The sequence below is a fragment of the Leucoraja erinacea genome, unplaced genomic scaffold (genome assembly GCF_028641065.1).
Source record: "Leucoraja erinacea ecotype New England unplaced genomic scaffold, Leri_hhj_1 Leri_505S, whole genome shotgun sequence".
Classification (NCBI taxonomy): domain Eukaryota; kingdom Metazoa; phylum Chordata; class Chondrichthyes; order Rajiformes; family Rajidae; genus Leucoraja; species Leucoraja erinaceus.
In genome coordinates this window covers 22,352-48,796 of record NW_026576406.1, presented here as the reverse complement: position 1 = coordinate 48,796, position 26,445 = coordinate 22,352, and the positions used below count along the sequence as shown (strand labels likewise).

The 26,445-nt window shown below is 45.3% G+C and overlaps 1 protein-coding gene across 1 annotated transcript; it reads left to right on the top strand.

The window, feature by feature from the left end:
* The first annotated feature begins 1,263 nt into the window (after nt 1-1,263).
* On the top strand, nt 1,264-21,867 carry LOC129693964 (regulator of cell cycle RGCC-like). Its single transcript, XM_055630686.1, has 5 exons — nt 1,264-1,339; nt 6,287-6,451; nt 11,110-11,187; nt 14,274-14,336; nt 21,440-21,867. Exons 1-5 carry the CDS (start codon nt 1,312-1,314, stop codon nt 21,448-21,450), a joined length of 345 nt encoding a protein of 114 aa, XP_055486661.1. The 5' UTR covers nt 1,264-1,311; the 3' UTR covers nt 21,451-21,867.
* The last annotated feature ends 4,578 nt before the right edge of the window (nt 21,868-26,445 follow it).

Sequence of the window (26,445 nt, the reverse complement as noted above, 5' to 3'; positions counted from 1 at the left end):
AGAAATGCTGGAGAAACTCAGCGGGTGAGGCAGCATCTATGAAGCGAAGGAAATAGGTGACGTTTCGGGTAGAGACCCTTCTTTCTCCACACGAATCGTCACCTATTCCCTCGCTCCATAGATGCTGCCTCACCCGCTGAGTTTCTCCAGCATTTCTGTCTACCGTCTGTAAATAATCATCTCGTTTTAGTCCCTCCACTTTCAGGGAGCTAAGTGGCGACCTGAGCACACAACATTCACACCGTCAGGATGTAAGCTGCACAAGCGAAATACAAGGTGCTGTTCCTCCAATTTGCGTGGGCCTCACTCTGACAGTGGAGGATGCCCAGGGCAGAAAGGTCAGTGGGAATGGGAGGTATATACATATATCACCGGAGGACAGGATCCAACACAGATCTCTGGTGCTGTGAGGTAGACGCTCATACAAACATAGAGAATACGTGCAGGAGTAGGCCATTTAGCACTTCGAGCCAGCAACATCATTCAATATGATCATGGCTGATCATGCTAAATCAGTACCCTGCTTTCTCCCCATATCCCTTTGTTCCGTTAGCTCTAAGAGCTCTATCTAACTTCCTCTTGAGTACATCACCCTGCCACCTATGCTCATTTCACTCCTACCATTGGGACTAAGAAGGAGGCGAAAGCCTTAAAGCCGCGACAAGACATAAATGCACTTGACTTGACTCTTGTTTCTTCAACATGGTGATAGTAACTGCCTCAACTACCTCCTGTGGCAGCCTGTACCACATACCCACCACCCTTTGAGTGAAATGATTACTCCTCAGTTTCCTATTAAATCTCCACCCCTCCCCCCTCTCCTCGCCCCTCACCTTAAACCCTTGTCCTGGATGAAATACTCTGGGCATAGATACTCTTATCTATTTCCATCATGATATTATACACTTCTGTAAGATCACTCCTCAGCCTGCGACGCTCCAACCTTCTGAACCTTCTGAATTTGTAGTCGGCAGTGCAGTACTCTGCAAATCGCCAATTTGGATGTGTTGTGCTCACTAACGTGCTGTTAGTGCCCCCCTTATAACTATCTAGTGAAGGTGATTTGACTATATTGTTGTCTAGTTTATTCCATTCCCTTAAGGTTTTTTTTACAAAGAATGAGTTCTTACAAATCCCGTGACGGAGGGGGAGTCCCCCGCAGTGACGTCACTGGGCGGGAGGTTTCCGCCCTCATTGGTTGGCGGGGTCGCCCATCATGCGAATCCGGCCTGTGATTGGCGGGTGCAGGGTGGGGGCGGGAGTGTGAGGGGGATAAAGCAACGCAGGGCTGAGCGGCGGACAGACGCAGCCATGAGCTCAACACAGGCGGACGCTGCAGGTGAGGCAATCGGCTTGCGGTGCGGGTGCTGGCGAGGGGGTGGATCTGGCGAGGGGGTCTGGAGATCTGGAGAGAGGGACTCTGGATCTGGCGAGGGGGGGGGGCACTGGATCTGGCGAGGGGGTCTCTGGATCTGGCGAGGGGGACTCTGGATCTGGCGAGGGGGAACACTGGATCTGGCGAGGGGGACTCTGGATCTGGCGAGGGGGGACACTGGATCTGGCGAGGGGGGACACTGGATCTGGGAGAGGGGTGACACTGGATCTGGCGAGGGGGGACACTGGATCTGGCGAGGGGGACACTGGATCTGGCGAGGGTGACTCTGGATCTGGCAGAGGGTGACTCTGGATCTGGCGAGGGGGGGGGACTCTGGATCTGGCGAGGGGGGGGCTCTGGATCTGGATCTGGCGAGGGGGACACTGGATCTGGCGAGGGGGTCTCTGGATCTGGCGAGGGGGACACTGGATCTGGCGAGGGTGACTGGCGAGGGGGACACTGGATCTGGCGAGGGGGTCTCTGGATCTGGCCCAGGGAACGGCACTGCATGGTCGCGGGAGTGAGAGTGACACTGTCGGCACAGGCTGGGAGAGGGACCTGGCGTTACGGCTGAAGGTACAGGCTGTGACTGGCGCTCGGAGATTAGCGCTGGGGCCGGGTGGAATTAACGTTGGATGGTGTTCGCGCTGGGACCCCGGGAGGGGGGCTGCATGGGCTCTGGGAGCGGCACGGAGACTGCCTGACACCGGGTCTGCTCTCTATGACACGCTGGGTTACCAGAGTAGCCGGTAACCAGGTCCGGCGGTGCCTCAGCGTGGAGCCGCTCGGTGATGCCTCGCCCGCCGAGACGCGCTCAGCCCCGGGACCCGCGGCAGGTTATCAGGGGGCGTAAACTGTATTATTGATAGAGTGCATCGCAGGTTTACAAGGTTAATATGGAATGTTTGAAGGATGAGAGGTGATCTTATAGAAACATATAGCATTCTTAAACTAGCCGATTCTTAGGACTGAGGAGGAAACCCCTTCACCCAGAGAGTTGTGAATCTGTGGAATTCTCTACACATACGGCTGTGGAGGCCAATTCATTTAACGCGTTCAAGAGTTTGTTTCAGCTTTTTGAGCTAAATGTATCATGAGATATGGGGAGAAAGCAGGAACGGGGAACAGATTTTGGATTAACAGACATGATCAGTCAGTCCGTGTTGGCAAGAACACTTCAGGCTCGATCACGCTGAGCACCGGCTCCCCTCAAGGCTGTGTGCTCAGCCCGCTGTTGTTCACATTGCTCACACATGACTGTGCTGCCAGATTCAGGGACAATAAGATCATAAAATTTGCGGATGACACAACAGTGGTGAGACTCATCAGTGGAGATGACGAATCAATGTACAGGGAGGAAGTGAAACAACTAGTGGACTGGTGCGGCAAAAATAATCTAGAATTAAATGTCGACAAAACGAAGGAGATGGTTGTCGACTTCAGGAGAGCGCAGCCAAAGCATACACCCCTCAACATCAGTGGCACTACAGTGGAGAGAGTGGAGAGCATAAAGTTCTCGGTGTGCAAATTACAGACAGCCTCACCTGGTCCAGGAACAACACTGGGATTGTCAAACGGGCCCATCAGCGACTGCACTTCCTGAGGAAACTAAAACAGGCCTCACTCCCCACCAACATCCTCAGTACTTTCTACAGGGGTACGGTGGAGTCTGTACTCACGTACTGCATAAATACGTGGTACTCCACCTGTAACTGCTCGGACAGGAAGGCTCTGCAGAGGGTAGTGAGGGGAGCAGAGAGGATCATTGGCGTCTCCCTACCCTCGGTACAAGAACTGTTCCAGAGCCGCTGCCTGAAAAAAGCTCAGAGAATTGTTAAGGACAAACTGCACCCCCTCCACATACACCTGGATCTCCTGCCATCAGGTAAGAGATATCGAAGCATCAAAGCCCGGACTACAAGACTGCTAAACAGCTTCCTACCACAGGCTGTGAGGCTGCTAAACAGTCACTCTGTACTCACAGTCACTTGATTCTGCGGCTGGCACGGACACTTTAATAACTGGCACTGGCCACTCAAATCAGCTGCCCCGGACATTTTTATGATTGGTTTATTGTATTTTAACGTTGTGTTTTACCTGCTTTTAACTATTTATACTGTTCCATCAGGGACTGGATTGTTTTTAGTGTTATTATGTGTGAAATGTTTTAAATTTCATGTGCGATGCTCCGCTATTCCCATGGAAACGTTTTTTCATTTTGCACTGTACAACTGTTGCTTGCAAGATGACAATAAAGGTTGATTGATTGATATTGAATGGCGGTGCTGCCTTGAAGGGCCGAATGGCCTACTCCTGCACCTATTTGTCTATGTTTCTATGAGAACATAGCTACGCGAGGCGTCAGGCAGGGCCCTTCTCCAGACTGGTGAGAATATACATGATTCACTGATGTACAGAACTCCATCCTGGCTCCGAATGTCAGCGATATATATATATGCTGGTTATTATTATTATTTTAAAGCAAGGTTCTAAATAGCTGGAACTTTAGACTGATGTTGGGAGATAAAAACAAAATGCTGGAGTAACAGAGCAGGACAGGCAGCATCTGTGGAGTGAAGGAATGATGGGTGATGTTTCTGGTCGAGACTGCGCGTCCCCGAGAGTGTTCAGCCATGGGACGGGGATGGGGTGGAGGCCTTGGGGCGTGTGGTGCCTGTTTCAAAGAGAAGGGTTGGTCCAGGTTAACTCTCAAATTAGTCCCACGTTCCTGCTTTTTTCTCATATCCCTTGATTCCTTTAGCTCTAAGAACTAAATCTAACACTCTCCTGAAAGCATCCAGTGAATTGGTCTCCACTGCCTTCTGTGGCAGAGAATTCCACAGATTCACAACTATCTGGGTGAAGAAGGTTTTCTTCATCTCAGTCCTAAATGGCCTATGTTTTATTCCTAAACTGTGATCCCTGGTTCTGGAGTCTCCCAACATCGGGAACATTTTCCTTCATCTTGCCTGTCCAATCCTTTAAGGATTTTACTAAGATACATAGATACGTAGAAAATAGGTGCAGGAATAGGCCAGTCTGCCCTTCGAGCATGCACGGCAATTCAATGGGATCATCCACAAGCAGTACCCCATTCCTGCCTTTCCCCCATATCCCTTGATTAGAATGTTCACCAGACTGACTCTTGGGATGTCAGGACTTTCATATGAAGAATGACTGGATAGACCTGGCTTGTGCTTGCTAGAATTTAGAAGATTAAGGGGGGATCTTATAGAAACGTACAAAATTCTTAAGCGGTTGGACAGGCTAGATGCAGGAAGATTGTTCCCGATATTGGAGAAGTCCAGAACAAGGGGTCACAGTTTAAGGATAAGGGGGAAGTCTTTTAGGACCGAGATGAGAAAAACATTTTTTAAACAGAGTGGTGAATCTGTGCAATTATCTGCCACAGAAAGAAATTGAGGCCAGTTCATTGGCTATATTTAAGAGGGAGTTAGATGTGGATCTTGTGGTTAAAGGGATCCGGGGGTATGGAGAGAAGGCATGTACAGGATACTGAGTTGGATGATCAGCCATGATAATATTGCTCAAAGGGCCGAATGGCCTACTCCTGCACCTATTTTCTATGTCTCTATGTTATTCTTAAACTGTGGCCCCTGGTTCTGGACTCGCCCAACATCGGGAACATTTTTCTGCATCTAGCGTGTCCAAGCCCTTAATAATTTTAAATGTTCCTATAAGTTCTCCCCTCATCCTTCTAAATTCCAGTGAATACAAGCCCAGTCGTTCCATTCTTTCATCAAATGACAGTCCCGCCATCCCGGGATTTAACCTTGTGAACCTGCGCTGCACTTCCTCAATAGCAAGAATATCTTTCCTCAAATTAGGAGACCAAACCTACGCACAATACTCCAGGTGTGGTCTCACCAAGGTCCTGTACAACTGCAGAAGAATCTCTTTTCTCCTATACTCGAATCCTCTCGTTATGAAGTACAACATGCCATTAGCTTTCTTCACTGCCTGCTGTACGTGCATGCTTACTTTCAGTGACTGATTTACAAGGACGCCAGGTTCATTACACTTTCCCTTTTCCTAATCTGACACCATTCGGATAATAATCTGTCTCTTGTTCTTGCCACCAAAGTGGATAACCTCACATTTGTCCATAGTGTACTGCATCTGCCATGCAGCTGCGCACTCGCCCAACCTGTCCAAGTCACCCTGCATCCTCATAGCATCCTCATCGCAGCTCACACTGCCACCCAGCTTTGTGTCATCTGAATATTTGCTGATGTTACTTTTAATTCCTTCATCTAAATCATTAATATATATTGTAAATATCTGCGGTCCCAGCACCGAGCCTTGTGGCTTATCTCTTATCTCTGCCACTCCACTGTGTGAAAAAAGTTTTCCTCATCTCGGTCCTAAAAGACTTCCCCCTTATCCTTAAGCATTGACTTCTCTAACTTCAAGTAACTCTTGCATTCCCTCTATCTCCATCCCTCCCTTTCCCCAGTTCTCCAACCAGTCTTACTGTCCCCATGATGACATTCTATCCCTGTTTGCTTTGTTACATTTTTCAAGCTAACAATGGTCTATTCTACATTTTCCTTGAACTCCATCTCTCTTGATCTCTTACACTTCCTTATGTCTGTAACTCCCTCTCCCCTGATGCTCATTCTAAAGAAGGGTCTCGCCCATTCCTTCTATCTGCAGATGCTGCCTGTCCCATTGTGTTACTCCAGCATGTTGTGTCTGTCTCCAGCCAGAGATGCTGCCTGTCCCACTGAGTTGCTCCAACACTTGGTGTTCTAGATGACATTTCAGCATCTGTAGTTCCTGGTGTTGGCTCCTTGTGTGTATTGTGTCTTGTGTGGTGTTCTTGCAACATGACTGCTGCACTTCACCAAGTAACTTGTGGGAACATGATTTCTTTCTGCCTGCTTTCAGTGTGGAACGAGGATGAATTTGATGCTGTTCTCAATGAATTCAATGTGGTCATCGATGATCTGTCCTGCTCCTCCAAGGCTGGCACCGAATATGTGGAACATTTGAATCAGAAGAAGAAGCTGGGTGCGATGACTGCCCGGGACAGTGGGATCGATGACCCAGAGAGTGAGTGATGCACTTTGTGTGGTGACTAACCTCTCCATTGCCTCATGTGATGGGTGTGGGGACTGGGGCTGAGTCGTACTCTGCTGGTGCCTCTCAGTTGGGTTTGTTCTGATTTCAGAACGGGCCAAACGGCAGTTTAGTTTAGTTTAGAGTCACATGTTCCGAGGTAGAATGAAAAGTGTTTTGTTGCGGCTATCCAGTCAAAGAAGAGGACGTACGTGGTAAATGGTAGGGAATTGAAGAATACAGTTGAACAGAGGGATCTGGGAATAACCGTGCATAGTTCCTTGAAGGTGGAATCTCATATAGATAGGGTCGTAAAGAAAGTTTTTGGTATGCTAGCCCTTATAAATCAGAGCATTGAGTATAGAAGCTGGGATGTAATGTTAACATTGTACAAGGCATTGGTGAGACCAAATCTGGAGTATGGTGTACAATTTTGGTCGCCCAATTATAGGAAGGATGTCAACAAAATAGAGAGAGTACAGAGGAGATTTATTAGAATGTTGCCTGGGTTTCAACAGCTAAGTTACAGAGAAAGGTTGAATAAGTTAGGTCTTTATTCTCTGGAGCGCAGAAGGTTAAGGGGGGACTTGATAGAAGTCTTTAAAATGATGAGAGGGATAGACATAGTTGATGTGGACAAGTTTTTCCCTTTGAGAATAGGGAAGATTCAAACAAGAGGACATGACTTCAGAATTAAGGGACAGAAGTTTAGGAGTAACATGAAGGGGAACGTCTTTACTCAGAGAGTGGTAGCTGTTTGGAATGAATTTCCAGTGGAAGTGGTGGAGGCAGGTTCGTTGGTATCATTTAAAAATAAATTGGATAAGCATATGGATGAGAAGGGAATGGAGGGTTATGGTATGAGTGCAGGCAGGTGGGACTAAGGGAAAATAATTGTTCGGCGTGGACCTGTAGGGCCGAGATGGCCTGTTTCCGTGCTGTAATTGTTATATGGTTGTAAGAGACTATGCATAAATACCATCAAGCTGTCCACAGTGTACAGACAAAGGGTACAATATTTAGTCAATGAAATTCTTGCTGGCTGCAGCACAACAGAATATGTCAACATAATACGGAACAGGAGATAAAAGTTAATTGTTTATATCCCATAGACCATATATATGCACAATAAATAAACAGATACAGGCAAAAGGCTATTATTGTTTAGAGCTTGTGTGATGTTGAGTTTAATAGTCTGATGGCTGTGGTGAAGCAGCTGTTCCTGAACCTGGATGTACCAGATTTCAAGCTCCTGTACCTTCTACCTGATGGCAGCGGAGAGAGATGATGGTGTGGGCCCTTGATGATGCTGCCAGACTTTTTGAGGCAGCGACTGCGATAGATCCCTTCGATGGTGGGGAGGTCAGAGCCGATGATGGACTGGGCAATGGTCACAACTTTCTGCATTCTTTTCCGCTCCTGGATGTTCAAGTTACCAAACCAAGCCACGATGCAACCAGTCAGTATGCTCTCTACTGTGCACCTGTTGACGTTCGAGAAACTCCTCCTTGACATTCCGACTCTCCGTAATCTTCTCGGGAGTAGAGGTGCTGATGTGCCTTCTTTATGATTGCATCAGTGTGCTGGGACCAGGAAAGATCTTCGGAAATATGCACGCCCAGGAATTTGTAGTTCTTGATCCTTTCCACCATCATTGATATAAACGGGATTGTGGGTCCCTATCCTTCCCCTTCTAAAGTCCACAATCAGTTCCTTGGTTTTGCTGGTGTTGAGAGCCAGGTTATTGTGCTGGCACCATTTGGTCAATCGGTCGATCTCACTTCTATACTCTGACTCATCACCATCAGTGATTCATTCTACAAAAGTGCAAGATAAAGTCCAAACAAGTTTGGTTCAAGATAGTTCGTAGTTTGTTGTTCCGGTTCGCGCGACCATTGGACAAGACTAGACGGAGTGAACATGGAGAGGATGTTTCCACCAGCGGGAGAGTCTAAGACCAGAGGGCACCTTTGGAAATGGAGATGAAGAGGAATTTTTGTAGCCAGAAGTTGGTGATTCTGTGGAATTCTTTGCCACAGACAGTGGTGGAGGTATCATTGGGCATGTTTAAAGTGGAGATATAGACAGGAGATTTAGGTTGAGAGTGAGAGATAGATCAGCCATGATTGAATAGCAGAGCAGACTTGAGGGGCCGAATGGCCTGATTCTGCTCCAATATCTTATGGTTTGCATTGTGCTGTGGGATCACGGCTATGTTGATACCAACACACATGCAGTCATTGCAAAGACAATATAGAGAAGTTTACAGTCAGTATGAAATTGTTAATTCACACATGAACCATCAAGATGAGACTAATGTGGTTACCGAATTGTTACCAGGTTGGTGTGCAATATTTGCATTGTTAATATCTGCAAAACTACAAATGAATCTTGTGTGGGGTAAGGCAGAAGGTGACAGGAACTCTGTCATGAATGGTGGGAAGTGTAGTGGGAAGGGATGAGGTGTGAGATTTGCTGGGCAGTGAGTTGTACATTGGTTCACATTGAGATGCAGACATAGTTGAGAAACACAGACTCCCAGGGAATGTGTGTTCTTGAACAGTTTAGCCTTTGTGGCCCATCATTGGTTTACCTGGACAGGCAGTAGGAGATTGTCTGAGTTGTAGTGTAACAGATTCAAACTGGACCTTCATCCCAACTTGTCCATACTGAGCAAGATGCCCCATCTAAGCTAGTCCCAGTTGCCTATGTTTTCTCTAGAGATAGACAATAGATAATAGGTGCAGGAGTAGGCCATTCAGCCCTTCAAGCCAGCACCACCATTCAATGTGATCATGGCTGATCATCCCAATCAGTACCCCGTTCCTGCCTTCTTTCCATATCCCCTGACTCCGCTATCTCAGTTGCTGTCTGACCCGCTGAGTTACTCTAGCGTTTTGTGTCTATGATCTGATACATCACCATTTTGTGGTTAACTCAGTTTTACCACCAGCCGACATCACCTATTAAAGTTTAAAATCGCAACGCACCCAATTTCTTAGATTTCCTCCTTAGCAAATGATGTTAAAATTACCCAAATGGTTTAGATTCTGCATATAAATCGCACCATTTAGATCCTATACTCTGTGCTGCTCATGTGACCTTTATTTTGACACTGTAATGATGGTGTAATGTTTTATTGAACCCACTTTAAGTTACAATGAGAACTGGGCGGCTTGCATTGAAATTGGGTTTAAGAACTTGTGGCAGGAATCAGTTTTATCCGGTGTTAACTAATCATCATTGCCATCAACATGGTTCCTCAGCAGGTTAATTTCATTACCTTTCACGAGAAGGGAAAAACCATGTGTGGCTTTCTCATGCCTTGAGTGTATTCGCCATCAGTATCACTTCGTGATGTGGTCAGTCTGTATGAATCATCCTCACTTTCAATATGCAGTGTGGGGAAAAAAAACTTTCCACAATTCTGTAACATTGTAAAATGATGTGCAGTCATTGTAGAGTCTTCTCTCTGCCTCTACCTCGCTCTCCCTGTGACCCTTCCCTGAGATGATGTGAGCTGCTTCCACTCCAGTTATGTGGAGTCTAAAGTAGGATCTGAACCATCTGTCACAGATGAAGCTTTTAATGATCTGGGCTGTTTGGTGGGTCTTAGAGTCATAGTCCTACAGGCCCTTTGGCCCTTCACATCTGTGTCAAGCAAGACACCACACCTAGGCTACTCCCATTTGCTTGCATTTGCTCCATATCACTCAAACCTTCCCTTACATGTGCCTGCACAAGTGACTTTTAAATGCCATGATTATGTCTGCCTCAACTTCCTCCTCTGGCAGCTCATTCCATCTACCCTCCACCAGTGAAAATGTTGCCCCTCCAGGTTTCTATTAAATCTTTCTCCTTTCAGCTTAAACCCCTGTCCTCTGATTCTTGATTTCCCCACCCTGGGTAACGGACCTTGTCCTATCTACTTGTTTGGCCATTTTAGCTAGCTCCTATGTTCCTACATTTGAGTGGCGCTGGCTCGAAGGGCTGAATGGCCTACTCCTGCACCTATTGTCTATTGTTCAATATGTATGTCATATTGAATGGTGGTGCTGGCTCGAAGGGCTGAATGGCCTATTCGTGCAACACTTTGTTGCTTCTCTAGTTTGACTGTTCATTGGTCAGGAAGGGTGTGCTTTGGAAGGCTTTAAGAACATCCTCGTTCCGATTCTTCTGTCTTCCTCATAATAGTCTCTATCCATGTCAGAACTGAATGGGCAGCCTATATTGTGGTCGTGGTGTTGGGCACTGTGACCTCTGTGACAGTTATTGTGATACTCAAGGTCAGGAAAAGTGACTGGGGCATTTTGTCACGAACAATATTGAGAAGGGCTAGTTCATATTCATAGGTTCAAGGTGTACAATTAGGCCATTCGGCCCATCAAGCCTACTCTGCCATTAATCCTGGCCAATCTATCTCTCCCTCTCAACCCCATTCTCCTGCCTTCTCGTGTAACTCCTTGTTGCCCAATTAAACTGAGAGGAAGAACCAGATTGTGGTGTACGTTGGAGAATGAACCAATAATTGTCCTCGCTCTAGACCTCCATCCTTGCTGTTGCTCACCCTGTGGATTGAGGTGACTGTTCTTGTGTATATGGAACCTGAGATGAAGCTGCCCAAAGTAACAGCCTCCCCTTTCTGTTGACAGGCACGGCATCATCTGCTGGTAGCAGCTTGAGCTGCAGCGTTGAGAAGCTGAACTCCGTGGACACAGCAACAACCAAAGGTAGTGTCCACATCCGTACATGATTAATCCTCCTATTACACTTGATCACCTTCAGTGGGGACATGAAGCATTGTTACCCGGTAGTAAAGTGGTCAATGGGAGGCCTTGGATTAACTGAAGGCATCATGATTCATTAATCATAGCCGTTCAAAAAAAAAAGACACAACCAATGAAGAAGGGTTCTGACCTGGAACATCACCTATCCTTGTCCTCCAGTGATGCTGCCTGACCTCCTGTGTTACTCCAGCACTTTGTGTTTTGTTTTGTAAACCAGCATCAGTTATTCCTTTTCTTATCACAATTGTCCACACAGCCATCTTTGGGGAATTGACAGGTTTGGAGAGATATGGGTCAAACGCAGGCGGGTGGTGCCAGTGTAGATGGGGCATGTTGGCCGGTGTGGGCAAGTTGGGCCAATGGGCCTGTTTCTATGACTGTATGATTCCATGACTGTATCAGCCACAAGATTCATCCTTACAACTAATATTCTCCATTCCAGACAACATCCTGGTGAACTTCTGCCTCCAAAGCTTCCACATGCTTCCTGTAATGGACCAGACCTGTACACAATACTCTAAATGTGGCTTAACTAATGTTTTGTACAGCTGCTGCGTTCCAAAGTATTGTTTTATGTTGGGACAGATTGCGGCATAAATGTTTCAATATTCAGGAGAGAAATCGGGCAATGTAGATGTAAATAAATGATCCAGCACCAATTGAAGGATCCGAGTCTATAGAACACAGAGATAAAACAACACAGGACCTAGTCCTTTGGCCCTCAGTGTTTGTACTGAACATGTTGCCATGATGATGTAACATCCACCTGCATATGGTCATATCCCTCCTTGTACATGCATGTGTGAGACTGTCATATGTTGATCGCATGGAGCGGCCAAGCTTGTATACTCTAGAGTTTAGAAGGATGAGAGGAAATCTTATTGAAACATACGATTATTAAGGTTTTGAACATGCAAGAGGCAGGAAACATGTTCACAATGTTGGGGGAGTCCAGAACCAGGGGCCACAGTTTAAGGAAAAATGGGTAAGCCATTTAGAACAGACACTAGACTTTTTCGCACAGAGATTTGTGAGTCAGCAGAATTCTCTGCCTCAGAGGGCGGTGGAGGCCGGTTCTCGGGATACTTTCAAGAGAGAGCTAGATAGGGTTCTTAAAGATAGCGGAGTCAGGGGATATGGAGAGAAGGCAGGAACGGGGTACTGATTGGGGATGATCAGCCATGATCACATTGAATGGCGGTGATGGCTCGAAGGGCCGAATGGCCTACTCCTGCACCTATTGTTTATTGTCTATATCTAAAAGCCTCTTACACATGAGCATTGTATCAACCTCCACCGCCACCTCTGGCTGTGTGTTCCTGGCACCCAGTTTACATGTTACAGTTTAGTTTATTGTCATGTGTATCTAGGTCAGTGAAAGCCCATCACTGTCTCCGCGTGAAAAAAATAATCTTACCCACACGTTTCCAATACACTTTACCCCTCTCACCTTTAAACCTATTCCCTCTAGTTGTAAGATATTTGGGAAAGTGCGGATTCTTGCCGAGAACAGGAGAATATTGGCCAATGTTCATGTTGCCAAAATTGCATGAGGAACGTTGAACTGAAAGTGTTGTATTTGTGTGGTCAAGTGGTTTAACTGTTTTGTTCACCCACGAGTAGCAACATATGGCACTGGAACTTTGGTCACAGTCCACAGAAATGTTCCCCGCTGATGAATTAGTCTATTGCAGACTGGTTATTTACAGCTTAGTCATGGAATTTGCTGTTTGCGTGGAATATTCTTCTCCCATTTTGCTGTTGTGAATTTGCAGGAGTGATGGTGGAAACACAGGGCAATGAGTTGCATGTCTGTGGCCCTCATGAACAATGGGCTCCTTGTAATGTCTGCTGCATCTAGAATATAGAACAGCACAGGACCAGGCCCTTCAGCCCACAATGCCTCTGCTGACCCTGATGCCAAGATACACTAATCTCCTCTGCCTGCACGTGATCCATGTCCCTCCATGCCCTGCATATCAATGTGTCTATCTAGAAGCCTCTGTACGATAATGCCACTATCGTATCTGTGTCCCCATCAAACCCAGCAGCACATCACTGGAGTGCCAACATTTGGCTGATCATTCATTCAAAGTTGGTCTTTTTTTAAACCACTGTGATCTGTGAGATGTTTACTGTGGACATCAGGCTTTTCCCAATAATATTGGGCGTTTTGATTGTTATTTAATGTGATCTATGAGTATTGTGTTTACTGGCCTGTTAAGCTGCTGCAAGTAAGAATGACTTCATTCTGCTTTTGTTACATATGACTATTAAACACCCTTGACTCTTGTTGCTCCAACTGATTAGTCGGAAAGCTAATTCTGACTAAGCAGTAAAATATATAAAATTATTAAGGAATTGGAAACACTAGATGCAGGAAACATGTTCCCGATGTTGGGGGAATTCAGAACCAGGGGCCAGAATAAGAATTGCCCCTTATTCTTAAATAGGGGCTGGCCATTTAGAACTGAGATAAAGAAAAATGTTTTCACACAGAGTTATGAATTTGTGGAATTCTCTGCCCCAGAAGGCAGTGGAGGCCGGTTCACTAGATGCGTTCTAAAGAGAGTTGGACAGAGCTCTTAGGGTGAGCAGATCAAGGGACATGGGGAGAAGGCAGGAACAAGGTACTTATTGGGGATGATCAGCAATATTCACATTGAATGGCGGTACTGGCTCGAAGGGCTGAATGGCCTACTCCTGCACCTATTGTCTATGTGTCTGTCATTCCATGACGTTGAAGATGTATCTGTAAGTCGGGACGATACTTGAATTGGAGGGAACACCAGTTGTGTTGTGATGGGCAGAATCTCGGGTTACATGTGGGAAGGGTTGGCATTTCTGTAACGGTGCTTAGGAAGTCTTTGTGCATTTCTGCTGTACACCTAGTGCTTGTTTACCCCCCTGCAAAGTATTTATCTGAAAGATGCTGTGCAAATATAGGAAGGTGTAATTGCTGTTGTAGCAAGGACCTTCCAACGCATTTGCAACGTGAATTAATTCTTTTTTTTTTTTTTTTTCTGAAGCCAAACTTGGAGACACAAAAGACCTGGAGGATTTTATTGCAGACCTGGATCAGGAATTAGCAGGTACCTAATTGTTTAAAATATTTAATGATACGTCAACAGTAAAGTATTGACTGTTATCATTTGGTTATCCCTCTAAATGCAATAAGTGTTCTCTAACTGAGCTGTGGTATAATGAGTGAAGTGAGATGCTGACTCTTCTATTTGAGTTTGTTGTCCCAGAGATCCTTTAACCAGTGATCAGTCCTTGATTAGCTTGGATGAATTGGTTGTTGGTTGGTTCCCGGAGCCCAGCCAAGCAACAAGTTTAAAGGCAATTCCTCTTGTCCAAGAAACATTACAGAACCATTTCCCATACTCCAATCTGCAGAGTAGATGTGAAGCCATGATCATATTGAATGGCGTTGCTGGCTCAAAGGGCCGAACAGCTGACACCTGCACCTATTTTCTATATTTCTAAGTTGCTCCCTGATGCTCCTTCTGCAGAGATTATTTAAAGCTATGTTCTGTTCTTATAGTTTTCCCATAATAAAAACTGAAAACACTGGGAACACTCAGCAGGTCAGGCAGCAACTGTGGAGAGAGAAACTGATATTTCAGATTGAAGACCCTTTATCAGTTCTTGCTTTAGGATTGCATTTTCAAATTGCATATTTTGAGTTTAATTTGTAACTCGTGCTTCAGAATCTCACCAAATTGAGTCGGACTCAGAATGGGAGAAATGCAGATGGTGACTGCTATAACAATGCATAATAGTGTTGATGAAGGGAAGGTGTGATTACCTGCCTCGTATTCATTGCCATTCAGCATCCCACAAACCCAGTGTCACCATCGGCCTCAACCTTAATCGGACAAGCCTTCTGAACGCTAGCAGTGTGGGACTAGGGGTGAGCAGCCAGCGACAAATACTTAAACTAACTGCTGTTTATCATCAACCTGCCCCTTGAGGTGTCAAATGGTTGAAATATAATCACTTCATGTTATTGCACAAAAGGAAATCTCACCTTTTAATCTCTGATATAGAGGCGCTGCAGTGGTTAAATAACTCGATTGGGATACTAGTGGCTGTGGTGATAATCCAGACCAGAGACTTAACTTCAAATCCTGCTGTGCCACTTGTGGAGAATGAATTTAATGAAGAATCTGATTATTATATAAGCTAGTACAGTAAACTCTGATAATCCTCTACCTGATCAGTCAATAATCCTAAAAGTTTGGGATCTAGCTAATCATGGTCGTTGTTCCCTTATATCCTCTAACTTCCAGGTCCCTTGTTCCCTACATCCTCAACCACATCAGGGCCTTTGTTCCACTGTTCCCTCTGCCCTCCAGGGTACTTGTCCCTTGTACTCTCCACCACACCAAACCCCATATCTCCCTCTCTCTTGAAACAGCCAGTTTGTGTTCCTGTGTTCCCTTGAAACTTGCTAGTCATGTTGCAAATGTTATCATCTGACAGTAACACCATCAAAAAGTGAATAAAATGTGTGTTGGAATATTAATGGGGATAGCTTCTGCACTGTGAATGGCCTGGTGGTATTTGTGTAGAGTTTTCCTTGACTGTATGGCACAAACAAAAGATGTTCACTGTATCTCGGTACACGTGACAAATCTAAACTAATACTCTATAAACTAAACTGTGGTCTGTAAAATCAGCCAGTCATACACCACTACCAGTCACTTACCCTGGCCACTCCCTCGTCTCCCCTACACCATCAGGCGAGAGGTATAGAAATGTGAAAACACACACCTCCAGATTCAGGGACAGTTTCTTCCCAGCTGTTATCAGGCATCTGCACCAACCTATCACTAACAAGAGAGTGGTCCTGACCTCCCATCTACCTCACTGGAGACCTCTGGACTATCTGTAATCAGACTGTACTGAACTCTATCTTGCACTCAATGTTATTCCCTTTATCCTATATCTCTACACTGTGGACAGCTTGATTCTAATCAGGTGCAGTCTTGTTGATGACTGGATAGCATGCAACAAAAATGGTTTCACTGTACCGAGGTACATCTCACAATAAAGAATAAAGTCCTAAACGTGCCAGATTAATGGATTTGTAATGTATTCATAATGACAACATAAAACTGGAGTCTAACAGCGTGGAAACAGGCCATTTGGCCCAACTGGCCCACATCGAAAAACATGGCCCATCTACACTAGTCCCACCTGCCTACGTTTGGTCCATGACCTTCTAGACCTGACCTATCCATGTACCTGTCTAAATGTTTCTCAAACTTTGGGATCTCATCGTTGGAACTGTCTCATCATTGGAGAACCGGTGTTCTAGGGCGGGGAGATCACCTGTCCATTCTACCTCTGGCTGAGACATGAATAGTGAAGGGCTTGGATAGAGTGGATGTTTACACAAGTGAGAGTGTCTCGGAGGCTAGAGGTCGTAGCCTCACAATTAAAGGATGTTCCTATAAGAAGGAGATGAGGTGAAACTTCTTTAGTCAGAGGGTGGTGAATTTGTGGAATTCTTTGCTGCAGATGTCTGTGTATGCTGTCATTTATTAAGGCAGAGATAGACAGATTCTTGATTAGTACAGGTGCCAGGGGTTATGTGGAGAAGGCAGGAGAATGGGGTTAGGAGAGAGAGATAGATGAGCCATGATTGAATGGCGGAGTAGACTTGTTGGATGAATGGCCTAATTCTGCTCCTATCACTTATGAATACAGTTGTTGCACTGTGCTAGCAACCACATTGTTCAAGAGGAAATGGGGTGGGCAGCAAATGTCATCCTTGTTTGTGGTTTCCACATATTCCATTATTAAAAAAAGAATGTTTTAAAAAAAGCCATCTGTGGGTGACCAGAATGTGTTGTAGCCACGACCATGTGTTCTGGAGCAGTGCTTGCTGTAACAGTGCAGGAAGCACAGTTGTGAATGTGCTCACTAAACTGTGAAGTTGTCATCCCCACAACATCCGTTTCACTCATGTCCATTCACAGAGACACATTGGCCAGGAAGCTTGCTTGTTTCTGGTTGATGCCGCAGGGTAGTTTAGGGCCAACAACATCGGTACCAGACTCCGTCAGGCAGAATCTGCAGCAACTACCTGCGATAATATTTAAAGAAAGGTCGACTTTGGTTTAGATGTTTGTCACGTGTACCGAGGTCCGGTGAAAAGCTTTTTTTGTTGCATACTATCCAGTCAGCGGAAAGACTACATATGACCATCTAACCATATAACAATTACAGCACGGAAACAGGCCATCTCGGCCCTTCAAGTCCATGCCGAACACTTATTCTCCCCTAGTCCCATCTACCTGCACTTAGACCACAACCCTCCATTCCTTTCCCGTCCATATACCTATCCAATTTATTTCTAAATGATAAAATCGAACCTGCCTCCACCACTTCCACTGGAAGCTCATTCCACACAGCTACCACTCTCTGAGTAAAGAAGTTCCCCCTTGTGTTACCCCTAAACTTTTGTCCCTTAATTCTCAAATCAACATGATTACAATTGAGCCATCCACAGTGTACAGATACAGGATAAAAGCAACAACTATTCCCTTTAATAATCTGTTCCAGGTAATGTTAGTGTTCCAAGCTGGCTGAAGAGTTCTGACCTGAAACTTGATGTTGTCCTGTCCATTTCCGTAGTTTAGCTTCCACAGATGCTGCCTTCCCCACTGAGTTCATCCAGCGCTTCGCGTTTTGCTCCAGGTGCCAGCTTTCTTGTGTCACTGAGCAGGTTGTGTGGGTGTACAATATCACTGTTTAGAGGGAGCGGGCTGTGTATAAATAGGTTTCAGTGTTCCCTACGTTATAACGGTAACTACATATTGACACTATCGTCTTGGTAATAAAGTATTTAGTTTGCTGGAGCAGGGGAAGTGCTGTTCAGTTTTGTGCTGTTTAGTTTAGAGATACAGCATGGAAACTTTCAGCTTTCAGCTCAGCAAGTCCACACCGAACATCGAACAACCGTTCACACTAGACAATAGACAATATGTTTGGCCCTTCGAGCCAGCACCGCCATTCAATGTGATCATGGTTGGTCATTCCCAATCAGAACCCTCTTCCTGCCTTCTCCCCATATCCCTTGATTCCACTATCTTTAAGAGCTCTATTTTAAAGGGGTTGTCCCACTGCGATCTAATTGGTGAGTTTAGAAGTGTTTTCCCTTGATTCATGAATGCAGCATGGTCGACACGATGTCCTAAGAGGTCTTTGTAACTCTCCGTCATGCTTGAGAGTAGTCCCCGCATACTCGAGGCCTCAACTAGGTCGCGGTGTATTTTTCAAGATGCTGACAAATGGCCGTGAGTAAAAAAAGGTTGTCATGGAAAAAAACAATATTTTTTTGCTCGCGGGTTTAGTCGAAGTAGATCGTAGTAGGTCGGCATGTTATTTGTAGGTAGTCATAGATAGTCTTCAACATAGTCGAAGGGAGGGCGAAGGAGATCGACGGAGGTCGACTTCACTCTCCACTATTCGGTGTCCAATTTTCACGAAGCTAGTCTTCTACATAGTCGAAGGAGGTCTTCTTTTTTATTTTTATTTTATTTTTATTAGAAGTACGGTAAATTACAATACTACACAACACGTATGTCTTAATACTTTTTTTGTACCGCTTCATTTTTTTTTGAGCTTTAAGAAAAAGATAGAAGTAAAGTAAGTGCGCAAGAGTCGTGAAGTGCAAGGGTGTTGGGAAAAGAAAGCCCCTTAGAAAAGAAGTTATAGAAGGAAGTAAAGTGAGAAAGTAGACCCTAGAAAAGAAAGAAAAAGAAAATAGGAACAATCGCTCTATTATAACATTAAACTCCGCAGAAAGGGGACTACCAACCAAGTCTGTTTTTGTTGTTTTACCTCCCGTTACCAGGTCCTGATACCATTTGTTTATTTATTTATTTTTAAAAATTACTATTGCACCTCATACTTGTAATAAGAAACATAGATCACGTCTTTTGGAATTGGTCTGCTTTACCTGCTAAGAGGAATCTCATCTCTTCCAGATGTAATGTTTCAAACATATTTGATATCCACATTTTTATTGTTGGTGTGGGCGCATTTTTCCAGAATTTAAGTATAAGCTTTTTTTCCCATTATTAGCCCGTAATTAAATAAATTCTTCTGAAACGCGTTTAGTTCAGGGTTACCTTCCGATATTCCAAAAATAATCCATTCTGGTTTTGGTACCAGTTTTATTTTGATTAATTTTGAAAAAATATCAAATATTTCATACCAGAATTTTTGGATTTTTGTACAAAAAACAAAAGAGTGCGCTATGGTAGCTTCTTGACACAGGCATTTATCACAGATTGGTGAAACATTAGGGAAGATTTTATTTAATTTAGTTTTTGAATAATATAATCTATGTGATGTTTTGAATTGGATGAGCGTATGTTGTACGTTGATCGAACATTTATGCACCTGTAGTAAATGATTATCCCAGCTCTCTTTTGAAATTTTTATAGGAGGTCTTCAACATGACAATTTTAACCTCCTAAATTCTTCTAAACTCGCCAATTGGGTGGCCACTAGTTCTATGTTATCCCTACACGTCAAGAGTAATTTACAGGCTAATTAACCTACAAACCCGCATGTCTTGTAGCTGTGGGAGAAACTGGAGGAACTTGTAGGGAAATCACGCTGTGACAGGGAGAACGTGCATACTCCGCACAGACAGCATCCAAGGCTGGGATCAAACACGCGTCTCTGAAGCTGCGAGGCAGCAGCTCCACCCGCTGCGCCACTGTGAATCAAAGTCATCTGACTTCACACTGTAATCTAGTTCTCGTGTTTAATACAGAAAGAGTTGCAACTCTGAGCCAATGTAGCGGTTTCCATGCCTGCCCTCGTATCATCACTGAACAGGAATAAAAACATAGAAACATAGACAATAGGTGCAGGAGTAGGCCATTCGGCCCTTCGAGCCTGCACCGCCATTCAATATGATCATGGCTGATCATCCAACTCCGTATCCTGTACCTGCCTTCTCTCCATATCCCCTGATCCCTTTAGCCATAAGGGCCACATCTAACTCCCTCTTAAATATAGCCAATGAACTGGCCTCAACTACCTTCTGCGGCAGAGAATTCCAGAGATTCACCACTCTCTGTGTGAAAAAAGCTTTCCTCATCTCGGTCCTAAAAGATTTCCCTCTTATCTTTAAACTGTGACCCCTTGTTCTGGACTTCCCCAACATCGGGAACAATCTTCCTGCATCTAGCCTGTCCAACCCCTTAAGTGGGGAATGTAACGCATTGGGGTTGGAGGTGTGTAATCTGTTATTAGCCTGGGTAAAAAATCGCAACAAATCTCTCTGTGTACACTGAAGTACCTTCTCTAATTCACTGTTTAAAAATGGTGATCTTTAATCCAGAAAACCTGATCCATAATCTCTAAACTAAAGATTATAATGAGCTAAAGGATTGGATGGAACAATTTGATATCTAATGCAGTTAACTGTTCTGCAACTCTGCCTGGTGAGGTTTCATTATTTTTGGGCAAGACCAGCCAAGCATTTTTGGAAAGGACGGATGATGTAACTTTGCAAACCACATTTTTAAACAAAATAGTAATGATTCCACTGCAGTTAACAAGCAGCGGTGCAGCGGTAGAGTTGCTGCCTTGCAGTGCGAGAGACCTGGGTTCGATCCTGACAACGAGCGCTGTCTGTACGGAGTTTGTACGTTCTTCTTGTGCACACGTGCATTTTCTCCAGTTGCGCCGCTTCCCCCTCACACTCCAAAGACGAGCAGGAACTGAACTGAACTGAGGTTTGTGGGTGAATTGGTTTCTGTAAATTATCCCTAATGTGTAGGATGGAACTAGTGAATGATGATCATTGGTTGGTGCAGACTTGGTGGGCATGAGGGCCTGTTTAGTTTACTTTCTTGTCACTTGTACCAAGGTACAGTGAAATACAGTGAAACACAATGTTGTTGAGAGCTATGCAGTCAGTATAATCAAGCCATCCACAGTGTACAGACACATGATGAATAGAATAATGTTTAGTGCAAGATGTAGTCCGATTAAAGATAGTTTGAGGGTATCCATTGAGGTAGATGGTAGGTCAGGACCGCTCTCTAGTCTCCACGCTGTATCTCTAGACTAAAGAAGTGAACTCTCGCTCTCCCCCACTGCTGATTGACTTGGCTTGTAAGGAGCGTGCTACTAGTAAACTGTGTTGCCTCTCTTCCAGACATGATGTAGGCCGTTGCTGAGATGTGCCATCAGCTGTATCGCGAGGAAACAGTGTGTGTGTGCAGACGTTGAGGGCCTGATGCAGCCCTGGTGATGCTTGGAACAATGTAGTCCAATATGAGCTGTGTAAGACTGAGACATTGTGTGCTGCTGGAGTGGTTCATGGGAAGTTGCAGCTTTGTGCAGAGCTGAAACCAGCACAGGAAGGAAGCTTTCAAGGCTGCCACAGTGCATTCACATTCATTTCTCTCGTTGCAAGCATCCTTTGTGTCAAGTTGAAAGTAATGTCAAAGTTTGCCCCACCTGAAACTTAACATCAATCGATCCTTATCTCCAAACTTCTGATCTGCAAACTCCAGTGTACATTTGTAAAATATGTATTTATCAATTTAAAACCAATAAAGTAGTGGAACTCTTGACCTTTAATCGATAATGTTTTATTATTAATATTTGATGTGTCATTCCTAACTGTCACTATATGTCATGTTGTTACTTGTGGGCAGAGCACCAAGGCAAATTCCTTGTATGAGAATACTTGGCCTCCAGAGGAGGATGATGGCTGACTTTATGGAGTGTCACAACGGCTGGGAAGGCGGATGAAGGCTGCAGCAGAAAAGGGTCTCCAGTCGTCTTGGACTCCATGCCACTGGATCATGACCCAGATCTGTCAAGGACCATGTGGTGGCTGTCTGTGCACCAGTCTCCCCTCGTTAAACAAAGTCACGCACAGGCATCCTCCATATAGGGAATAGCACCCTGGAGACACCCATGGTCAGCTACGATCAAAGGGGGCCTAAGAAGGAATACTTGGCAAATGGACTTATTCATTCATTCATTTTTTCCTCTTTAACCAAATTATGCTCTGATAGTCATTGTATGTGTGCGGTGTAGGAATGATGTAAAGATCTGTGTGGTGTTGTATATCTGATTGAGTGGGACATTCCTGGTGGGCCAGTCTGTACAAATGAATGCAAATGAGTCGCCTGACAAATATTTAAGCAGGATCTGCAGATGCTGGTTTACAAAGATGCCCAGTCCTGATACAAACAGAACAAAAGTTACCTAAAGTTGGAGAATTCCACTCTGAGCCCAGAAGGCTGCAAGGTGAGGCATTGTTCCCTGAGTTTATGCTGGGATCACCTTAACAGTGCAGGAGACACGGCTAGGATGGGAGCGGGATTGTGAATTAAATCGACAGGGAACTTGGAAACACTCCTGAGCACGGAATATAGTTCGTCAATTGCTACTTCACCGGGAAAAAAATGAGGTGACTGGATGGTGGAAAGGGAAGGGATGAAAGGGACAGGTGTTGCATCACCTGTGGGTGCAAGGTGAAGCGCCGTGGGATGGGGAGTAGTAAACAGTGACTGAAGAATAGACCCCGGGTCACACAGGAAGGTGAGGGGAGGAGATCATGGGTTTGATGGTGAAACCTGGTTGGGGTGGATGGAACTTGTGAAGGAGGATCTGCTGAATGCAGAGGCTGGTGGGCTGGAAGGGGAGAGGAAAATGGTTGAGTATTTCATGACTGCAGATTAAAAGTGAACCTTGGTGCTGAATTATGTTCCATGATGATACTATTCATTTGCATCTCTAAGTAGGTCAGATGGCTAAACCGTGCAGTTTCAGAGAGATCACACCTAATCTGATTTACCCTGCTTTCAGCAAAACAACCAATGTTTACAATGAAAAGTAATGCTCAGCGTATTCAGTGCAGGGGTGTTGCTGTTGTGATGCAGAGGTGATACGTAATCACACACCATGATTTCTCAACCACCCTACTTCTGTCATGGAGCATACATCATGGAGAGAAACCCCTTGGCCCTCCTGCACCTATTGTCAGCCAACATGCTCCATCTAAGCTAGTCCCACTTGCTCATATCCTGCTGAACCTTCCCTATAACCTACATATCCAAATATCTTTTAAATGTACCTGACTCAACTACTTCCTCTGGCAGATGTGCCCACCATTGTGTGGATAAAGTTACCGTCGTGTTCCTATTAAATCTTTCCCCTCTCGCCTTAAACCCATGTCTATGTCTAGTTCTAATTCTACACCTCACATTTTTGTCCCCACTGCTCTGGAGGGGAGGGGGGGAGGGGAGACTCTGTGCATTCATCATATTCCCCTTCGGATTTTACACATCTGTGTGAGGAGATTACCCCTCAGCCTCCTAGAGTCAAAGTGATACAGTGTGGAAACAGGCCCTTTGGCCCAACTTACCAGACAACAAGTCCCATCTACACTAGTCCCACCTGCCTGCACTTGGTCCATACCCCTCCAAACCTGTCCTATCCATGTACCAGTCTAACTGTTTCTTAAACATTGGGATTGTCCCAGCCTCAACTACCTCCTCTGGCAGCTTGTTCCATACACCCACCACCCTCTGTTTGAAAACGTTACCCATCAGATTCCTATTCAATCTTTCTCCCTTCACCTTGAGCCCATGTTCTTTGGTCCTCAATTCCCCTACTCTGGGTATGAGACTCTGTGCATTCACCTGATCTATTCTCATGATTTTATAATACTCTATAAGAGCACCCCTCATCACCAAGGAGTAGAGACTCGGCCTACTCGACCTCTCCCTGCAGCTCAGACACACTAGTCCTGGCAACATCCTTGTAAATCTTCTCTGGGCTCTTTCAAGCTTGACAATATCTTTCCTATAACATGATGCCCAGAACTGAACACAATATTCTAAATGTGGTCCCGCCAATGTCTTTAACACAACTGCAACATGACCTCCCAACTTCTGTACTCTGGGAAATAAAATCCTAGCCTGCCCAACCAGTTGTATTCCAATACACGAGGCAAGGGAGAAAAATAAATAATTGCAGCATGTGTCGGGGACGAGTTGCTACAAAATAGCGATTTAAAAATACCTGAACAGGAACTAAAATATGTTGAAGGATGCAGTTTCTACATGAAGTCTGCGAACTTTGAGCTGTTTATGTCAGCAGTGCTATTCTCACTGTCAAAGTATAGAACAGTTGATGCAGAAATACTTAAAGATAGAGACAAGACAAGAGACATTTATTGTCACATGCACCAGTTGATGTAGTGAAATGTGTGGTCACCGTACAGCCATATGAATAAAAGGAACACAGAACACGATAGTCTTTAACATAAAACATCTCCACACAGCAGAATCAAAATTTCCCACTGTGAGAGAAGGCCCAAAGTTCAGTCACCCTCCTCTTTGTTCACCCATGGTCGGGGCCTCCAGAGCCCTCCGCAGTCGCCGCCACGGGCGGCCCGATGTTCAGGCTCTCTCGCCGAGATAATGGAACTCCGACGTTGGAACGGAAGAACACCCTCAGCGGCTTGGACTTCCAAAGTGGCCACGTCTTAACGGAGACCACGGCTTCCGAAGTCCACAGGCCGAACTGGGTGGAGATCCCAGGACTCCGCGATGTTGAAGTCAGCGCTGCCCACACCTGAGCTCCACAAACCACAGCTCCACGATGTTGAAGCAGCAGGCCCAACACTCCGGAGCTTCAAACAGTGATCCAGGTGAGGCATCGCCCGCTCTGTGGCGAATCCAGTGCTGCACTGCTGCTGAAGCTCTGGTCCAGTCCCTGGCAGGAAAGGCCGCGCCAATCCAGTCGGTAAACTGCGACGGGGTGGGGGCAATGATGTGACTCAGAGAATAGTCGCATCCTCGACAGTAAGTGAGTGAGAAACAGTTTCCCCATGACCCTACCCACACCTCCCCCCCCATTGAAATACCAGGAAACTCCCATACATACTTTTTAACGACTAAAAATAACTAAAAAGATGTAAAAACAGACAGACTGTAGGCAGAGGCTGCCATCATATGGTGCCCCCAGTGGAGATAAGGCTGTGAATAGAAGGAGAGATGAATGTGGAGGTCAGACCCATCCCACCATGAGCGAGATAGATGGAAGCGAGTACTGCTTCATTGTTGAGATGGGAGTAAAGTGGGATTTCCGGCTTACGGTAAAGGTGAAACAACCATTTAGACCCAGTACAACATAATTCAGTAAAGTACATGGCAAGTGTTGGAGTTGATGCAGAGATCAACAACAACGTCCATGTGTCGATGCATGTGTGTGTGATTTACTGCAATCATCAAACATCACAGCATGGCAGAACCGCAGCTTGGTCAGGTGCATAATGAAAGACTAATCGTCGCTGTCGTCTCGTGTAGACTGGTGCACAGCTGACGCTTCTCCTGACTGGGTGTCTAGAATGAGGGGGCTCTCCAAGGAAATGATCAGCTTTTCAGGGCAGAGACTAAATGACATTTCTCCACCCAAGGCTGTTCATCTAAATGAAGGTAAACTGCAAATGAGTAAAGTTCGGAGGGATCCATGAGTCACAAAGCTCGTCGGCTGGTCCGAAGATCAGACACAAAATGCTGGAGTAACTCAGCGGAACTGGCATCATCTCTGGACAGAAACATAGAAACATAGAAATTAGGTGCAGGAGTAGGCCATTCGGCCCTTCGAGCCTGCACCGCCATTCAATATGATCATGGCTGATCATCCAACTCAGTATCCCGTGCCTGCCTTCTCTCCATACCCTCTGCTCCCCTTAGCCACAAGGGCCACATCTAACTCCCTCTTAAATATAGCCAATGAACTGGCCTCAACTACCCTCTGTGGCAGAGAGTTCCAGAGATTCACCACTCTCTGTGTGAAAAAAGTTCTTCTCATCACGGTTTTAAAGGATTTCCTCCTTATCCTTAAGCTGTGACCCCTTGTCCTGGACTTCCCCAACATTGGGAACAATCTTCCTGCATCTAGCCTCTCCAACCCCTTAAGAATTTTGTAAGTTTCTATAAGATCCCCTCTCAATCTCCTAAATTCTAGAGAGTATAAACCAAGTCTATCCAGTCTTTCTTCATAAGACAGTCCTGACATCCCAGGAATCAGTCCGGTCAACCTTCTCTGCACTCCCTCTATGGCAAGAATGTCCTTCCTCAGATTTGGAGACCAAAACTGTACGCAATACTCCAGGTGTGGTCTCACCAAGACCCT